Source organism: Chiloscyllium plagiosum, chromosome 16, assembly GCF_004010195.1.
Source record: "Chiloscyllium plagiosum isolate BGI_BamShark_2017 chromosome 16, ASM401019v2, whole genome shotgun sequence".
Taxonomy (NCBI): domain Eukaryota; kingdom Metazoa; phylum Chordata; class Chondrichthyes; order Orectolobiformes; family Hemiscylliidae; genus Chiloscyllium; species Chiloscyllium plagiosum.
Genome location: NC_057725.1, coordinates 39,993,929 through 40,013,152, shown reverse-complemented (window position 1 = coordinate 40,013,152; position 19,224 = coordinate 39,993,929). Strand labels below are relative to the sequence as shown.

General features: G+C 40.7%; 1 protein-coding gene across 1 annotated transcript in view; it reads right to left on the bottom strand.

Annotated features, from left to right (window-relative positions):
- swap70b (switching B cell complex subunit SWAP70b) overlaps positions 1-13,028 on the bottom strand; it is a 135,011-nt gene extending 121,983 nt beyond the window's left edge. The window contains exon 1 of the mRNA XM_043705901.1: positions 12,639-13,028. Coding sequence (XP_043561836.1) covers positions 12,639-12,734 — 96 coding nt within the window. The 5' untranslated portion in view covers positions 12,735-13,028. The remainder of the gene's footprint in view (positions 1-12,638) is intronic.
- Between the last annotated feature and the right edge of the window lie 6,196 nt (positions 13,029-19,224).

Genomic DNA, 19,224 nt, shown 5'->3' with positions numbered 1-19,224 from the left:
AGCTATTGCCTGAAGTACACTGTCTGCATGCAACAAAACAGAGAAATTTGAAAACTTTTATCCAAGAAACCCTGCTCTTCCACACACTGTTATAAAAGGCCTTTGAATTCAACACCAAGCCCATCAAGAAAATATAGAATGCAATTGTAACAATTAAATAAAAAATTTAAAAAGTCAGAAAAAGTCAGGGAAGCAAACTTAACAGCTTGATAGATTATAATCATAACAAACAATGCCGCTGAAAATGTAACTGTACAAGCATTGAGTTTCATTGCTTCAGTGTTAAAGGCTTTGAAATGTTTTCTTTTGTTTTATTTCTTTTAATTCTATGTTTCTTCCTTGACTTTTGTTTTGCTTTAGTAAACAGCGGCTCCCAAAGTGAAGTACACATAATGCTGGACGTGCAAATGTGTAATGGTCCATTTTCAGGAAGAGGAGTTTCTTTCTGACCTCCAGCGGCTCCTGGACATAAGGTTCTCAGGTGTGCCTCCACTCAACTACGTACTGTTCCTCCAGCCACAGACAGCTCTCTCCGAGATGTGCTGCTCAGAGGCACAGCTGCTGCTTATTAGTTACTTTCTCCCTGCACATGGATACACACGTGATTGGAGACACAGTGGAAAGGTAGTGATAACATCTGAGCTCAAGCATTAGCACAGTGGTACGATCACAGCAGTTTTAAGTTGAAACACTTAGTGGGAGAGGCAGCTGCATGACCCACAGGTCATTAGGCATCTACACTCACAGGCCTGTCTGACTGATGGCATCACCCTGATGGAGGTCTCCCAAAGGTGCAGAAAAAGTGAGTGGAAGAATGGAGTTTGGGAACAAGGGTTGCTGAGGCAAAGAAGAGCAAGAGGGCTGCTGAGTGAATGGGTTGGGAAGAAGGGGTGGTGAGTGAGTGATTCTGTGAATAAGGAATGGGTTCACAGGTACTTCCAATAGCAAGCAAGAAGATTTTGTAACATGCTGATCAAAATATTATAACTAGCTTCTTTAATGTATTGCTAAAAATAAGTAACTAGAATATGCAAACTACTTTCAAATGAACTGAGAAGAGCACACCACACACAAACAATGATGTGCACCATTTACATCCAATGACCAAACAACATGGTCTCAAATTGTTTGCTCCTATCAATTATTTTTCATTGTTACAGTTCTAAAACATGTAGTTGTTGAAGGGGTTGTTTAAAATTAAAAGCCTGTAGATGGTAAATATGAATAGGCATACACAATCAAGTAGGTTCAAGAATCAGTGATGCGTATGGTTTAATTCTAATTTATACTTCCTGCTGTGGACTTTGTATGTCTCAGTGCAAGTTCTTCACTTCCACTGTTTGAAGAGCCTTGGCATCCTTTGGCCTGCTCACACAGCTCCCCAATGGCTTACTATGCTGGATCAGGTGGCCAAAGACAGCACTTCTCCATTTAAAAGACCACAAAGCCTGACAAAGACTCCCAATCTCTTATTAGCCAAAAACCATCTAGCATAGGAGCCAGGAAAGACAAGTTAGGTGGTCAACAGTTTGATGAAATGGGTTGAGGGAAGCAGAGCATGGATTCCACAAACAAAAGAGAGCAATAGGAGAGAAAAGGAAAAAAGACACAAACTTCAGGGGAACCTTTGAGAAAGTATAGATCGATGGGCAGAAATGATTAAATGAATGGCCTCCTTCTGCACCATAACAATTGAAATTCTAGGGAAAGGGATGGAAACAGCAGAGGCAGCTGATGGTAGGATTCAATCTTCGTGACAGAAGTTTGTGACATTGAAGCTAAGGAGCAATACCATGTGAGTTCAGAGAAAAATGAGAGAAGAAAGATTTAGAAATGATATGAGAGGTTTTTTTATATACAGTGAATGTGGGTACAATTGCAATGTTTAAAAGACATTTGGATAAGTACATCAATAAGAAATGTTTAGAGTGATATGGGCCAAGGGCAGGCAGGTGAGACTGGTTTAGTTTGGAATATGTTAGACATGGACTGGTCAGACCAAAATGTCCATTTCCGCGCAGTTTGACTCTGTAACAAAAAAAAAATCCTGGATTGGTGTGAAATTTTACAGGAGATAGCAAATCATGTGTATGGCTTGATGTAGTCCAGCCAGATGTTGTATTGAGTGATGGAAGCATTTTGTGTGCCATAAACACTCAAGTCTGCTTCCTTTAGGCTTAAGGAAAATAATAAGGATAAAGTACTAAGTTTAAAAATGAAACAGAGAAGGGACTGAACCTTCCAATATCTGTTATCATCACAGATTTGATGCAAGTTAAGAGAAGGCTATCAAAACCTCACAGAAATTGCCCAATAAATTCAAACTTCCAATGGTCTGATGTCTACTGCTTGGGACCTTCTGTGAATGTCGCTGATTGAGCTTGGTGTCAAGTACTTGGACTTTTCTGGATACATACCCAGGAAATGCCAGGTTGTTCAATACTTCGTCTAACTCCAAAATTAAACCAACATAACTGACTGAGTGCCACAACCAAATCCCCCATCCACCTCTCCATCACCCATCCCATACTCAACCACATCCCTGATTTGACTACCTCACCTCCTACTATAAAGCTACTAAAGGAATCAAGAGATGTTTTAAAAAGTATGAGGCAGCTAATAAGGGCATTTTCTTTCTTTACTGGAACTTGACTGCCACTTCAATGGATACCTACTAAATCGATACTTCAAATGGGACTGGAAGTCACAAAAGGGTTAGGTCGTAAAAATCTTCACACAGTATACATAGTATACACAGTATCAGCACTGACCAGAAGATCTGGGTTAAGGATTTTACTGGGACAAGGATAAGATGTGGACTGAGCAGCAACTCTAAATCATGAATCAAAGAAGCCATCCAAACAAGGCACCAGAAGGAGCCAGTACAATTATTGCCTCTCCTGCAAAGGAAAATTAAAGAAACAGAAAAAGTTAACAAGATAGTTACAAGCATATAGTGGGTGGCCTTGCGTTTATAAATGGCAGCTACACTGTTCACAGTAACATAGTTTCATTGTGTTTTTTAATAATACAGCTACAATACTATTCTTCACTCACATTTCAACAAGACAGTTTACATAGACAATCCTTGTGAAAATCTCCCAACAGTATTTAAACGTTTATTTCTTGGATTCAAGTTATCACACCAATGTCCTTTGTTGTGTGCGATAGACAAAAGATTTCTGTTAAGTTTCATGCTCTGATCATCTTAAAGTCCAGTCTTCCAAGGCCAGTGTGAAGGCTCTTTCATACAAGCAGTTCTTATCTAAATATCAGTACAAATATATATTATATCTTTTCTGTAATTTATTCATACTATTTAAAGAGAAATGCTCATCAGTTCCGCTTTAAAAAACCACTAAGAATGTTACTTTTGATACTGATTTCCATTTGGAGATTTCAAATTAAAAAAAAACAAGCAGTGATAACAGCACTAGCAGATTAAAGTCAAAAGCGCAAATAAAAACTTTACATAGCCCATGAACAGAATATTTTACAATCTTTTCTTTTCCGTGTGAAATCTGGCAATGTGTAGAGCACAAAATGAGGAAGTTAGTTACTCTGGTCAATGTGCAGATTAGAATAAAACTGAAAATGCAAATATTATGGAGTGCTTTAAATTAAATCACAAAAATCAATAAAGGGAAGGCGAGACAAACATATGAGAAAATAACTTGTTGTCTCCGATTCATGGCTGTACAATCTGGCAGTGATGATCATCATTTAAATAGTAAAAGAAAGCAACTGAAAGAAAATAAAGAGATTTTGTTGTATAAGTTTTTAAAGAAACTTCTTGTAAAATGCATTAGGATTTCCATTTAGTTTGATGAAAGTTATGAAAGACACTTAAATTCAGTGCCTTTTATGTGTTAAACACTAGTGCTTTATGCCTACCAAAATTTTGGTTCAGAGTCATAGAGATGTATGGCATTGGAAACAAACCCGTCAATCCAACTCATCCATGCCAATCAGATAGCCTATATTAATCTAGTCCCATTTGCAAGCACTTGGCCCATATCCCTCTAAACCCTTTCTATTCAGATACCCATCCAGATGCCTTTTGAATGTTGTAATTGTACCGGTGTCCATCACTTCCTCTAGCAGCTCATTCCAAACATGTACCACCCTCTGTGTGAAACTGTTGCCCCTTAGGTCCCTTTTATATCTTTTCCCTCTCACCCTAAACCTATGCCCTCTCGTTCTGGACACCTCGCCCCAAGGAAACGACCTGTCTTTTTTTAATCCTATCCATGCCCCTCATGATTTTATGAACCTCCATGAGGTCACCCCTCAGCCTCCGACACTCCAGGGAAAACAGCCCTAGCCTACTCAGCCTCTCCCTATAGTTTAATCCTCCAATTCAGGCAACATGGTTGTAAATCTTCTCTGAACCCTTTCAGGATTCACGATATTCTTCCTATTGGAGGGAGACCAGAATTGCACATAATATTCCAAAATTGGCCTAACCCATGTTCTCTATTTGATGCTCTGACCAATAAAGGAAAGCATACCAAACACTTTCTTCACTATCCTATCTACCTGCGACTCCACTTGCAAGGAACTATGAACCTGCACTCCAAGGTCTCTTTGTTTAGCAACACTCCCCAGGACCTTACCACTAAGTATATAAGTCCTGGCCTGATTTGCCTTTCCAAAATGCAGCACCTCACATTTATCTAAATTAAATTCCATCTGCCACTTCTCAGCCCATCAGGTCAAGATCCCATGGTACTCTGAGGTAATCTTCTTCGCTATCCATTACACCTCCAATATTTGGTGTCATTTGTAAATTTACTAACTGTACCTCCTATGTTCACATCCAAATTGTTTGTATAACAGACAAAAAGCAGTGGACTGAGCACTGATCCTTGTTCCACATTACCGGTCACAGGCCTCCAGCCTGAAAAGCAACCCCCCACCACCACCCTCTGTCTTCTATCTTTGAGCCAGTTCTGTATCCAAATGGCTAGTTCTCCCTGCATTCCATGTGATCTAACCTTGTTCACCAGTCTACCAAGAGGAATCTTGTTGAATGCCTTACTGAAGTGGGTCATATCATTAACATTAGGCATTATTGTTAATTGCCATTTGATAGTAAAGAACTCCAGAATTGCTGTGTCCTTTTTGTTTTTCAACAACATTGGGTTATTCAAGATACATGTTGCAAGCCAGTGAGTGAGTAAAATTTCATAACTGACACTACACCCTGTAACCAAATACCTCAATGTTCCAGGACTGTTGAAATCTTATTTCCTAATACTTGTTACATCGCATGACAGCCCTGATAATTCTCAGAAGCAATGTCTTAACAATACCTTAAAACTGTACCCTGCACTTTACCCTTCAAGTATTAGGTGTTGAGACAATTTAGTATTCACTATTTTCCAAATCTCCCCAACCCTCACCCCATTCCAGATCCAACCCTCAACCCATTCCAGATCCAACCCTCACCCTCAGCGCCGCCCTCTTGACACAACCTACTTGTCCATCTTCCCACCTATCACAATCACCACCCAACTGCATCCCCCATCGCCATCCAATCTTACCTTTAACCCAGCCACACACCCTATTTCTCAGCCCCTTTCTTCCCCTCCACCCTCCCGAGTCCGAATGAAAGGTCCTGCCCCAAAACATCAACTCTCTTGCTCCTCAGATGCTGCCTGACCCCAGCTGTGCTTTTTCCAGTGCCACACTCTATCTACTCTGACTCTCCAGTATCTGCAGATTCTCACTATCTCCTAGATGTGCACAATGCATTTGGCATTTTTAAGCTGAGAGCTCAATACAGACTTGCATAAATTTAATAGGCTGAACTTTGAACATATCAATTATTTGCCTGCTGTAATTTACTGTGCCATAGTCTATTAATTATTATTGCTTGTAAAATGCATAGCAAGGATAAGACACCAGTGCAACAAGTCTAAACATAAATTTTGGTTGGTACAAGACACTGAGAAAAACAACGTATAAATTCTACCGAGTTTCAAGTTGGATTACACCTAAAATAAGGAGAATTCCAGCCTTTAACACACAATATCAGTTGATTTACAAGAGAAAACAACATGGGTGCAACTAGTCTCAATTCTGAGATTTTACCAATTTATCAATTTGATTGGTTTTACATCCAGACTATGGATTTCAGAATACAGTTATGCTCTGTCTGACTCAGTAACATTGTCTATTACAGCAGAAGACTATTTTGCCCAGCATGTCGGTCAGATCTTTTCCAGAAAAAACAACAAAAGCTCACAGGTCTACTTTCTTCCTCATAGCCCTTTACCACCTTCTGCTTCAAGTATTTATGACATTTTCATAAAAGACAGGTTTTCTCCCTTTGATAGAGCATTAATTCACTTTTTCAATAGCTTCTAACAAAAAATAAATAATTCCTTCATTTTATAAACCGTAACCAACTTAAATTGATCACCCCCAATATTACTGACACCTTAAACAAAGAAAGTAGTTTTAATTTATTCATCCCAAAAAGCCTCAAATTTCAAAACAACTTCTATTAATTCTCCTTTATGTTATTTTCTGAGAGGAGAAACATATATTAAGTATTCCCTCTTGGCCATTATTTCCAACTGATGTCAAGAGCATCAACACATGCTATAAACTTATGGTAAATTTATGAGACTGGCTGTTAAAATTCACACTGCCCTAAACAATGACTTGAATAGATTTACTATATCGTGCTCTATTTCTCAACTTTTATATTGCAACTCGCCTTTTTAATGGACATCTATGTTCTGAGATGATGAATTTGAATTTGTAGAAAAATGTCTTTCTACTTAATGCATGCTGTCCTCGCAAAACACAATTTACTTTTCCAATTTAAATTTTATCTACCATCCTTCTGCCCATTCTACTGAATGCTTCTATACACCTGTTTGTGTTATCAAAACAATGTGACAATGTGCTCTCCATGTCCAAAGCCAAATCATCAACGTATTTAGTGAAACCAAAGGGATACCATTCCTAACCATTCTCCAAACTGAAAAACAAACTTTAACTGTATGTTTTCAAAATTATGAGAGGCATGGATAGGGTAGATAGACAGAGAATTTTTTTCCCAGGGTAGAAAGGTAGAAAGGAGGGCACAGGTTCAAGGTGAGAGGAGGAACGTTTAGGGACGAAGTGTCGGGGAAATTTGTTTCACACAGAGGGTAATATGTATCTTGGAACACACAGCCAGTGAAGGTGGTGAAAGCTGGCAAGTTAGCAATGTTTAAGGCAGATTCTTGATATCATGAATGTGAGGTGAACAAAGGGATAGAAACCACATAAGGGCAATAAGTAACAGGTCCAAATAAGGACTGGAAGTTGGCGCAGGCATAGTGGGCTGAAGGGCCTGTTCCTGTGCTGTATTATGTTGTATAATAGCAAAATATTGCCCTTCATGCCCTAACGCCACAAATTTATATTTACCTTTATCTACATAACTAAATCACCATTCAAAAATGCAAAGTTATCACATCCATCCAATAGTTGGTTACTATTGATTTAAGACTATTTCTAAATACTTTGTAAATGAATTGTAATTTCCATTAACAAGTAATCAATGGGCAGTGACTTATCCACCTACATGATTCGTCTTCACCTTCCTGACTTGTTTTCAGCCTTTGACACAGCTAAGCACACCATCCTCCTTCAATGCCTCTTGACTTTTGTCTGTCTGCTTGGGACTGCACTCAATTTATTTCTTAATTACTTCATTTGAATGTAACCAAAGCATTACCTATAATCCACATTCCCTCTCATTTTTCCTGCACTGCTTGGACTTTCAAGACACACCAATCGGCATTTGCGGACACTTCAACAGCTACATAGTTTGAGGGAACATTGCCTGCAATGGTTTTCCTTCCTGCTCCCTCACAGTTACTTTCATAGAATCATAGAACCCCTACAGTATGGAAGCAGGCAATTTGGCCTAACAAGTCCACACCGTCCCTCTGGGAAGTATCCCAGTCAGACCCATTCCCCTACCCTATTACTCGACATTTACCCCTGACTAATGCACCTAACCTACACATCCCTGAACACTATGGCCAATCCAATCTACCTAACCTGCACTTCTTTGGATTTTGGGAGAAAACTACAGCACCAGGAGGAAACCCACGCAGACGCAGGAAGAACGTGCAAACTCCACATAGATAGTCGTCTGAAGCTGGAATCAAAACGGGGTCCCTGGTGCTGAGACAGCAATGCTAACCACTGAACCACCGTGCCGCCCTTTGTCTGCTAGATATATCTGTTCCCTCTTATTTGTCAACTACATGTTGCTCATTAGTCATACCACGGTGTAGGTTTCTGTATGTACACCCAGGTCTACCAAAGTGTCACCTCTCTCAACTTCCACAGTCTCTAAACTCAGGCTGCTTAGCCAACATCCAGTGCTGGATGAGCAAAAAGCCTCCACCAACGAAATGCTGTGAAGATTGAAACCAATATTTTTGATTTTTCCAATACAAACCTCACTCCCCAAACACAGATTCCCTTGTATTCTCTGGTAACTGTCATGAGGTTGAATTGGAGTGCTTATAACCTTGGTGTCATTTTTTGACTCCCAGATGATATCCACATCTCTTCTGTCACAACACCCAATTATGGTCCCCTTAGCTCACCTGCTGTTGAAATCCTCATCCATGTTTAGGTCACCACTAGACTGACTATTCTCATACATCTCTTGCCCTAATGTGCACCAAGTCCCAGGCAATCTATGCCCAAAAATATACTATGGCTTATAGTTTAGCAATGCCTCACTTTTGAACTGTTCCAGGTCCTTGCCCCCTAATATCTTCTACAATATCCTCCAGCATTGCAACGTGAGAATATTTGCATTTCTCTAATTGTGGTCTATGGGACATCCCCCAGTTTAATCACTCAACCATTGGCAATCAGGTCTTCAGCCATCAAAGGCTAAAGCTTTGCAATTCCCTCTGTAAATCTCTCCACTTCTCTTCCTTAAGATGCTCCTGGAAACCTACCTCTAAAACCAAATGTTTAGTAATTTATTTACCTGAATCTCTCATTTGGCTTGGTTTCAACATTTATTTGATAACGCTCCTGTGAAAAGCTTAAAGGTGCTCGATGCACAAGTATTATTTTTGACTTTCCATTTTTTAAAACCATTCATTTTTCTACAATTGTTTAATGATTGTTTCACATTAATTATTCTGAACTTCAGATTTGGGATAAGTAATTAACATAAAATATTTTGTAACATAAAATATCCTAGCATAGGTTATGTTTATAGTTATCTAAAATAATCATGCAGCGTAGAAACAGGCCTTTCAGCCCATCATGCCCATGCCAACAAACAAACACCAAGCTACATTAATCCCATTTACCTGCACTTGTCTAGGGTCTCCTATGCCCTGGCATTTTAAGTGCTCATTCAGTGCTGGAATTAAATTTAGGATTTATGCTTGTTGGCACTCCATATAAGCTCCCATATGATGAACGCTCAGTTGAATGCAGCAACAGAGTAAGCCCATAATACCACTGCAGCACAAAAAGCTCGGATACAAAGACAAAATAAAATCTGTATGCATAACTATTAGGCATTTGGTTAAAAATACAAGAAAAACATTAAATCATTTCAAAAACCTTGAAGCTCATTATTCCAGCAAAATCAATGCACAGTACCTTCAGTGCATAAAGTGAGGTCAACAAACCCTCAGCCATATTATTTTTATTAATGCAAAGCCAACTTGCCCCACTACAAATACAGCAAAAAAAAAATTCAACAACCAACATCCATTAAATCTTAAAAAGTTCATCCAGAGATTAGATGAATCATACAAACCGTGATTGTGGAGGGTCATTTCCTTGCCTGTAATGAGTCAGCTGATCTGAGCCACTAAATAAATACAAATGCCCTCAACAAACTGCTACCCTATGCATATATGTATTGATTCTGCATGACTCCTAAAGACAGAGTGGTCGCTTGGATACATAGCAGATGATTCTTGGTAACAATCAATGGGAAAAACAAGGCTAGGAGCTTCAAATATAATCTGTACGTGCCAAGCTGCAGTACTGTGTTGGCAATTGTGTTTGAATGCTTTCCTTGGCTCCAGTTATGCTTTAATGAGTTTTTCTTAATAAAAAGAGGCTAAAAACAAGTTTAATGGAATATTTTTCTTCCCCTCAGTGCCATCACTTTTGTTTCAAATTCCATTAAAAGTAATGTCGCAAACCAAATCCTTCAATTTTCCCACCCAAATGTTTTTTCTTCAGGTATAATGCAGACAATGAACATAGGCAGACTATTTGACCACATGATTCATCACAGTGAACTCAATTTTCAACTTCTGCATTCATCTTTCACAGCACAGCTCACCGAATTGCAGTAACAAACATTTTTTTTCTAATCTTGAAATGCAATCACTGAAGCCAACTGTCGCAACTTAATATCACCTAAGAGTACCTAACTGAGGAAAGTTGACCTCATTACATACTAACCACAACACAGGTGAGGTGATTACAAGTATTAAAAACAGAATGATAGGAATTATACATCTTAAAATTATTTCTAAAATATCCTAATTCACAGAGCAAGAATGTGGAATTAATGGAAAGCTTCTGCTTTCCCATTTAAAGTAATTTGGGATGCACATCAACAAAAATATCAGTTTCATCCAGGAGACTATGGAATGCATATAAACTTTCAGTTATGACACAGTCCCTATACCAACAGGTCTGAATTCTCTTCAGGCACATAATTGAGAATTTACAATGGAAATTATATCCACTCACTGACCATTTTTCCAAAATCTATTTAGAGACAAAAAATAAACTGCAGATGATGAAATCCAAGGTAGACAAGGAGGCTGGAAGAACAGGCCTCATCAGGTGATGAAGAAATCAGCGTTTCGGGTGTAACCCTTCAGTCCTGAAAAACATTGACTTCTCCACTTTCTGATGCTTCCTGGCTTGCTGTGTTCTTCCAGTCTCCCAAAAATCTATTTACAATCTAATTTCCTGTCAATTTTATTGATGTACACAAAAATGGGCAAAAGCAATCAGGGTCCAGGAAAATGATCAAACTTTCAATCATTAAGTGTGAAAATTAAAAATGTCAAGCTACCAATCACTTAAGCATGTTGAGCACAGGGTCAAAGTTATGCAATGGATTAACATTGATTGCAGCCAAACAAAACAGAATGCAATGCAAGCCTCAGTCAGGATAACCAGCATGATTCCAGGAAATTGATGTAATGATCTTGCCTGCAGAAACCAGAAACAATGAGCTGAGTTGCATTTCCACATAGCAATAAAGAGATGGGAACAGAATAGTGCATTTAGCTGCAGCATTATTAGATAGGTAATACAGTTGCATCCACACTTCCTCAGTATTTTGAGCCATGTTCTCGCTTTCCCCACTCCTTCTAATTACATTTGTCTGAGTGCAAATCTTTTATATAGACATGTGGGATATGAGCATCACTGGCTGGCCAGCATTTATTGCCCATCCCCAGTTGCCTTTGAAGCTGCCTTCTTGAACTGTTGCAGTCCACATGCTATGGGGTTGACCCATGATGCCCTGAGGGAGGGAATTGCAGGATTATATGACTATATACAAAAATCCAGCCTAAGATAAAAGCAAATTACTGCAGATGCTGGAATCTGAAACCAAAAGAGAAAATGCTAGAAAATCTCAGGTCTGGCAGCATCTGTAAGGAGAGAAAAGAGCTGACGTTAAGTCTAACTGACCCTTTGTCAAAGCTGAACAAGGCTTTGACAAAGGGTCAGTTAGACTCGAAACGTCAGCTCTTTTCTCTCCTTACAGATGCTGCCAGACCTGCTGAGATTTTCCAGCAATCCAGCCTAAGAGGCAGTTTCACTGACAAGTTTCTTAACTGACAGCAGCTAAATACACAATGAAACAAACACATTATATACAATATAGTAAATATTTAGCATTTCACCATCCATTAATATAAGGAATAACATTGCAAATGAGAACAGAACAAAAAATTAGCCCATTATTCATGACCTGCTGAAGAGATTAAATAAATACCTTCCATTTTACAGAAAAAAAAAGTGGATGAATGAACTTTGAAAATAACTTCATCGCTTCAAAAGGCAGATTAGGTTCTAGCAATCCCTGAAACATTTGACAATGCATGAAGAATCTTAACCTGATACCAAATTTCATTTCTGAGACTGGATACCTAGTGTCACAATTTTAGTGGAAAATTAAAGGTAACATTAAAGCAGAAAGTGTACAGTAGCAACCTGCAGCTCTCTGCCAAGGTAGAGATGGAACTGGATTGTCTCTCAGTACATCACCGACAGTCCAGGAACCCCCTCCTCAATACATCCCAGCCCTCATCGAACAGAACCCACGTCAGTACAGGTTCCACAGCTCAACAACTACCTCAACTCAACACAGTCTAGCTCTTACTCAACTTGGCCCACACCTCCACAGGTCCCACAACCAAAACAAAACCCTCAGCACTGACCAGCACCTCTCTCCCCTCAATACAGCCCGACAACCAGCCCAGCCCAATCCAGTCCAGCACCCTCTCTAACACCGGCTAGACCAGTACAGCTCCTCCAGTCCCAACAAACCCCTCTCAATACAGCGAGCTCCCCTCACCCCAAACCCAACAAAAAAACCTCAAACTCGCCTTGAGTTGGGACTTGGACACTTTTCCGCATTTGTCGACATCCAGAGCGGTGAATGCATGCCAGATTACTTTCAAAAGCTCGTCTCGAAGCGCCATCCTTGTCTTTAAATGTGACGGTTTTGCTTTCACTGAACAGTCACTGCCCGCAGTCTCCCAGCGGTGTAACCCACCCCTTCCGCACGTCTGTTACCGACTCGACGTAGTTCACATTCCCAGAGAGGAACTCCACCCACAAACCACAGTCCCCCAAATTGAAAAGGACTCATTGTAATTCCTCAAACTGCACCATTGCAGAAAACTAACGGCTTTAAATCAAACAGTGGATCACAGAATTACACGTAGTTTTGTTTTAATGACTAAGCTATACTCAACTTCAGGAACGCGAGAGTGGTTGTTAAAACTACAAACATTGAGGAACTAACATTCAGAGGCAACTTGTCAAAGGAACAAAGTGATTTTAACCCTATGAGGAGCTGAATATTCGTACAACGCTGTACGTCAATTCTAAACGGTTAAAAGTTGGTATAAAACAGGGCAGAATTGTCATCAGCTAAAATTACTCAAATTTTACAATTGACAATCTCCACATAGGAAGCACCTCCCTTAACTTTGTTTTTATACCAATGGCATTGACTCATCGCTGGGAAATTTTGCCAATGCAATGCTTCTATGGGGTTACTTGAACGGTGGAAGCAACCATGTACAGTGAACAATTAGAGCTTGAAGACTTTTGCTGAATATTTTACTTTTATTTAGATTTTTTTAAAAAAATCATGAATCCATTAAAAATACAATATGTGTCATAATCTAGACTTGTTCAGCGTCATTCATTTGAAAGCCTCGAAAATTTTCCTTTAAGACATCGGAATCATTGGATCTTTTAGCAGAGTAAACCCATCAACACATAATACCTGTGCCGGTTCTTAGAAAGAACTGTCCAATTGAGTTGTATTTACCAAGTGCCTTTCAAAATTTTCTAAAGAATTTAAATCCACCCCTGCGCCAGGTAGTGCATTCCAGATCACAAAAGACCTTTGTACAAGAAATGTCCCCATTTCCTCTCTTCTTGCCAATAATTTAAATCTATAAACTCTGCTTATGGACTTTTTTTGTTAGAAAACCTGAAGTTATCTTGACTTAAAAGGAGTTCTGGGACTTACATATTAAAGAACTGAACTAGCAAAACCATTCGTAAAAGATGAAAAGGTTAAATTAAGTTTAATATATTTCAGCCACATGACACTGTATAATTTTGCTATAAATTCTGTCTCTTCTGGTCCTGCTCCACAACCACCTGATGAAGAAGCTGTGCTTCAAAAGCTAGTTCTTCCAACTGTGCGTGGATCCCCGGTACGCAAACACCAAGTGTCACTATGTACTGAGGTCCTACCTGTCCCCGGTGTTGCGAAGGATGGGCCTGGCCTCGCTGCTGCGGAACGCTCCAAGTAGTTGGACTATTCCGTATCACCTGTCTTTCGTAGAGAAATTTATGAAGAAAAACACCTTTGACCACAAGTCCATCAGGAAGTGGTCAGCACGTGGTGTCCTCGAGACCCTTCGGGAAAAGGAGAGGGCGGATCCTGTCTAGCGGTTCCCTGAGCAGACTGTCAAAGTCATTTGGCAGAATGCCTCATCGCCAGAACTTTCCAACAAGCACCAAGACATGGCTGGTGGTGAGAAGGGCTCTGCCGGTGAGATTCTTTATGCACGCCCGGTCTCTCTGCCGCACCGCACGCTGCCCTCAAAGCGGCTGCGGAGGAAACGAGACTGTCACACACCTCCTTCTGGAATGTGCCTATGCAAAGGAAGTCTGGAGACGAATGCAGTGGTATTTGTCGAGGTTCAGCCCGAGCAGTGCCATGACACAGGACTCCGTGCTCTACGGCCTGTTCCCCGGGACGCACACCAAGACGAACATCAACTGTGCCTGGAGGATCATCAACTCGGTGAAAGACACTCTTTGATCTGTCCGAAACCTGTTGATCTTCCAGCTGAAGGAGCTGACCCTGACTGAGTGTTGCAGACTGGCACATTCCAAGGTCCAGGACTATGTGTTGAGGGACGCGCTGAAGCTTGGGGCAGCGGCCACCAAGACACGGTGGGGAAAGACCACCATGTAACATCTACCTGCCAAAGAACAGTGGGCCCACGCAGTAAGTGGCTCCACTGACGCCTCAGCTGAACATATGGATATATGATTGGTAAACGTACAGACCTGTATATACAAATGATAAATTCTGATCTCTGTATGCAAAGAAATTGAATGTTTACATATGTATGGCATGACCAATTGTACAGATCAACAAAATATTTTATGAATAAAGTATATATTTGAAATTTTAAAAAAAGCTAGCACTTCCAAATAAACCTGGTGGGTGGCACGGTGGCTCAGTGGTTAGCACTGCTACCTCATAGCAGCAGAGTCTCAGGTTCAATCCCAGCCTGGGGCGACTGTCTGTGTGGAGTTTCCACATTGTCTGCGTGGATTTCCTCCCACAGTCCAAAGATGTGCAGGTTAGGTGAATTGGCTATGCTAAATTGCCCATAGGTTAGGTGCGTTAGTCTCCGGAGGTTTGGTGTGGACTTGTTGGGCTGAAGGGCCTGTTTCCACATTGTAGGAAATTTAATAAAATAAGACTATAACCTGGTGTTGTGTGATTTTTAACCTTGTCATAATTAATGTTAGTCTCCCCTTAACTTGCTCTGCCCTAAGAATGTCATCCCAGCTTCACCACTCCCTCAAAATAGCTAAATTCTCTCATGCCTGATGCCAACATCCTATGTATAATCTCCAATGCCTTAGAATCATTTGAAATTGGGATCTCCATTTTAAAATTATAATTTACTGGATGTGGGTATTGCCTTGAAAAGCTGGCGGTGATGAACTATCTTCTTGAACCGCTACAGTCCATGTGGAGTAGGTACACCCACAAAGCTGTTCGAAGAGAACCTCAGGATTTTGACCCAGTGACAGTGAAGAACGGCGACATTGTTGCCAGTCAGGATGATGTGTGGCTTGGAGAGGAACCTACAAGGGAACTGTGTACAACACCCCAGCTGAGGTATAACTGGACATTTGTAAAGGATTATCATGAATTCCTTGCTTCTGTATTCACGCTCGAGGAGAAAGTGAGGTCTGCAGATGCTGGAGATCAAAGTTGAAACTTTATTGCTGGAACAGCACAGCAGGTCAGGCAGCATCCAGGGAACAGGAGATTCGACGTTTCGGGCACAGGCCTGAGGAAGGGCCTGTGCCCGAAACGTCGAATCTCCTGTTCCCTGGATGCTGCCTGACCTGCTGTGCTGTTCCAGCAATAAAGTTTCAACTCTGTATTCACGCTCATCAAGCTAACCATACCATGAACTTATTCCGAATACTGCGCGCATTCAAGCAAAGAATAATTTTGCCTTTCTACAATTATTTCCCCATTGACCCTACTCATTGCTGTTTTTCTATGTCTGTATACTCTATCTCTTCCTGTCCCACTCTGGATAACCTTATACAAAAAGCAGCCCAGTAACTCTGCCATATCATCTTGCTTTATAAGCCTACATTTCCCCTCTCTTAAACCTTCACCCCCACCCCATTTGTTTAAGCCATCTCTACAGCTCTAGTTAATCAATTCACCAGGATTCTGCTCCCAGCATAGTTCAAGTGAAGCCTATTCCATAAGAACATCTCACTTCTACCCAAGTACCAGTACCAGTGCCCCACAAAATGAAACCTATTCCATCCAACAGCAATCTTTGAGTCATGCATTTAACTTCTTGACCTCATTTACGCTACGCCAGTTTGGCTGTGGCTCAAGTATTAATATAGAGATTATTGCTTTAGAGATGCTGCTTTTAAATTAACTCATAACTGTTCAAGGTTTTTCAGCAAAACCTCCTTTTCTAATTGTTGGTGCCAATGTAAACAATGAGTACTGGATCCCTTTCCAAGTTTTGTTTCAGCCCTGAGAAGATGTCCTTACCCCTGACACTGGACAGGTAACATAGCCTTCAGGACTCCTACTCATGGCTGCAGAGAACAGATTCTATTCCCTAATTATACCACAATTACATTCATATATCCTTCTCTATGTGAATTGCTCCCTGTGCCAAGGTGCTATTGTTGGTTTGCTCATTCACCCTCTTGTCCCCACTCTCACCTGCAGAGTCTGCAAGAACTTCATAACTGTTGGGCAGTTGCAGAGAATAAGGCTTCTCAGTTTTAATCCCCTGGGAGGTCACATATGCCTCATATATAGTCACTACCTCCTGACCCTGTTCACAGAACAATTTTCAATGACCTAATCTGACTTACAGCTCCATATCATTTCAGATAATAATTACTCCATATGAGCTCCACTGCTTTATAAATCAAAGAGCCGATGGAGTTTGATAGATTAGAGTGGTGCTGGAAAAGCACAGCAGGTCAGACAGCATCCGAGGAGCAGAAAAATGGTGAAGGGCTCCTGCCTGAAATGTCGATTTTCCTGCTCCTCGGATGCTGCCTGACCTGCTGTGCTTTTCCAGCACCACTCTAACCTTGACTGTAATCTCCAACATCTGCAGTCCTCACTTTCGCCTGATGGATTTTGATAGCCAACTCATATCTACTTGAAGGAATAGATTTGAGACAAACATAATAATTTGATTATAAACACATACAAATTGCTGGAGGAATTCAGCCGGTCTGTTTGCATCTGGGAGAGACAGCAGAGTTTCAGGTCCAGTGACCCTTCTTTAGAACCAAAGGTTTCACATGTCTTGCTGCTGTGGAAGCACCAAGTGATATGGTCTGAATTGCTGAAATTATTTCTCTTTTGTTCTTAAAGTCTCTGAATAAAGAGTCAGTGGCCTACGCCATTGCTTCTTTAATGACTTCACTGAGGTTTGAGTATGAGGCAATTGCCAGGGTAAAAGGGATGAATCTGTCTTTCTGATATTTGTAATGAGATTATTCCAATAGTTCTTGTGTGGTGTCATCTAATTTATGTTTTACCTTTGTTTAGCTAACTTTCATGTTCTATTATTTCAAATGATAGTCTCTTGTGTATATGCTCAGTGACTGACTTCCACAATAAACAAAAGGAAAAAAAAAATTCATGGTTTATCAGGTCAAGTTCTTCTCTTGGATCAGACTTGTTCAATGTTATCATTAGCTGGGATCATAACAGGCTATAGACAAAAATAACATGTACTTATGTGTTATGCTTGGACAAACCTAATGGCTACCATCCTTCACACAATAACCATAGCACTTCATCCTCTGCCCTGAACTGGCCTCTTGGTCACCAGAAAAGACTGAGCATGGATCACAGCTCCAACTGTGAGGGCAGAAGCATAGGTGAGTACTAATGAGTGAGATAGAGAGAAGCAAAGGCAAGAAGCAAATGATGTGCCAAGAGTGTAATGAAAGATGAAAGAGGCAGAAGGTTTGGTTGAGGCCAGAGCCACGCATGGCATGTCAAAAATGTCAATGTGGACAGAGCTTGACTATAGCAAAAACAGCAGTTGTCACGGTGCACACAGTGAAATGGGAAATGACATTGCATGAATGGGGAATAAAAACAATTATTGCTGGAAAAGCTCAGCAGGTCTGGCAGCATCTGTGGAGAGAAATCAGCTAACATTTCGGGGTCCAGTGACCCTTCCAGATGTGGTGAGCTCTTCTAGTCATTTCTGGGGGGTTTTCTGATTTGCAGTATCCACAGTTCTTTTGGTTTCTATTGTGTGAATGGAATTGGACTCCTGCACTACACTATATAACATTTCTGCAAAGTCTCATGCTAAATCACTAAATCCATACCATGGAGTCTGAAGCATTAGCCATCATCAGAGAACCAAACCTGGGTCAGCCTGAAGACACCCAATCCCAACATCACAGCATAAATACTTCAGAAAATAAGAGATAGGACAAAAGCAAACTATTTGGTCCCTTAAGCCTACTTCAAAATTCAATAGTATCATGGCTGATCTGTTTGAGGCCCCAACCCATTTCTCTGAATGCCCCTTACATACTTTGACTCCTTTATTAGTTAAGAATCTATGTATATCTGCCTTAAAAATACTCAATGCCTCTGCCTTGATCACAGAGGAGAATTCTACAAATTCACAACCCCATGAGAAAAGAAAACATTCTCTTCTCCATCTTGAATGTGAGACCTCCGACTTTTAAACTATGTCCCCAAAAGTGGATAAATCCCCAGGACCTGATCAGGTCGGCACGGTGGTTAGCTCTTCTAGTCATTTCTGGGGCCAGAGACCTGGGTTCAATTCCCGCCTCAGGCGACTGACTGTGTGGAGTTTGCACATTCTCCCCGTGACTGCGTGGGTTTCCTCCGGGGGCTCCGGTTTCCTCCCACAGTCCAAAAATGTGTAGGTTAGGTGAATTGGCCATGCTAAATTGCCTGTAGTGTTAGGTGAAGGGGTAAATGTAGGAGAATGGGTCTGGGTGGATTACGCTTCGGCGGGTCGGTGTGGACTTGTTGGGCTGAAGGGCCTGTTTCCAAATTGTAGGTAATCTAATTCAAAAAGGTGTATGATAGAATGACGTGGGAAGCTAGGGAAGTGAGTGCCGGGCCCACTGCTGAGATATTTG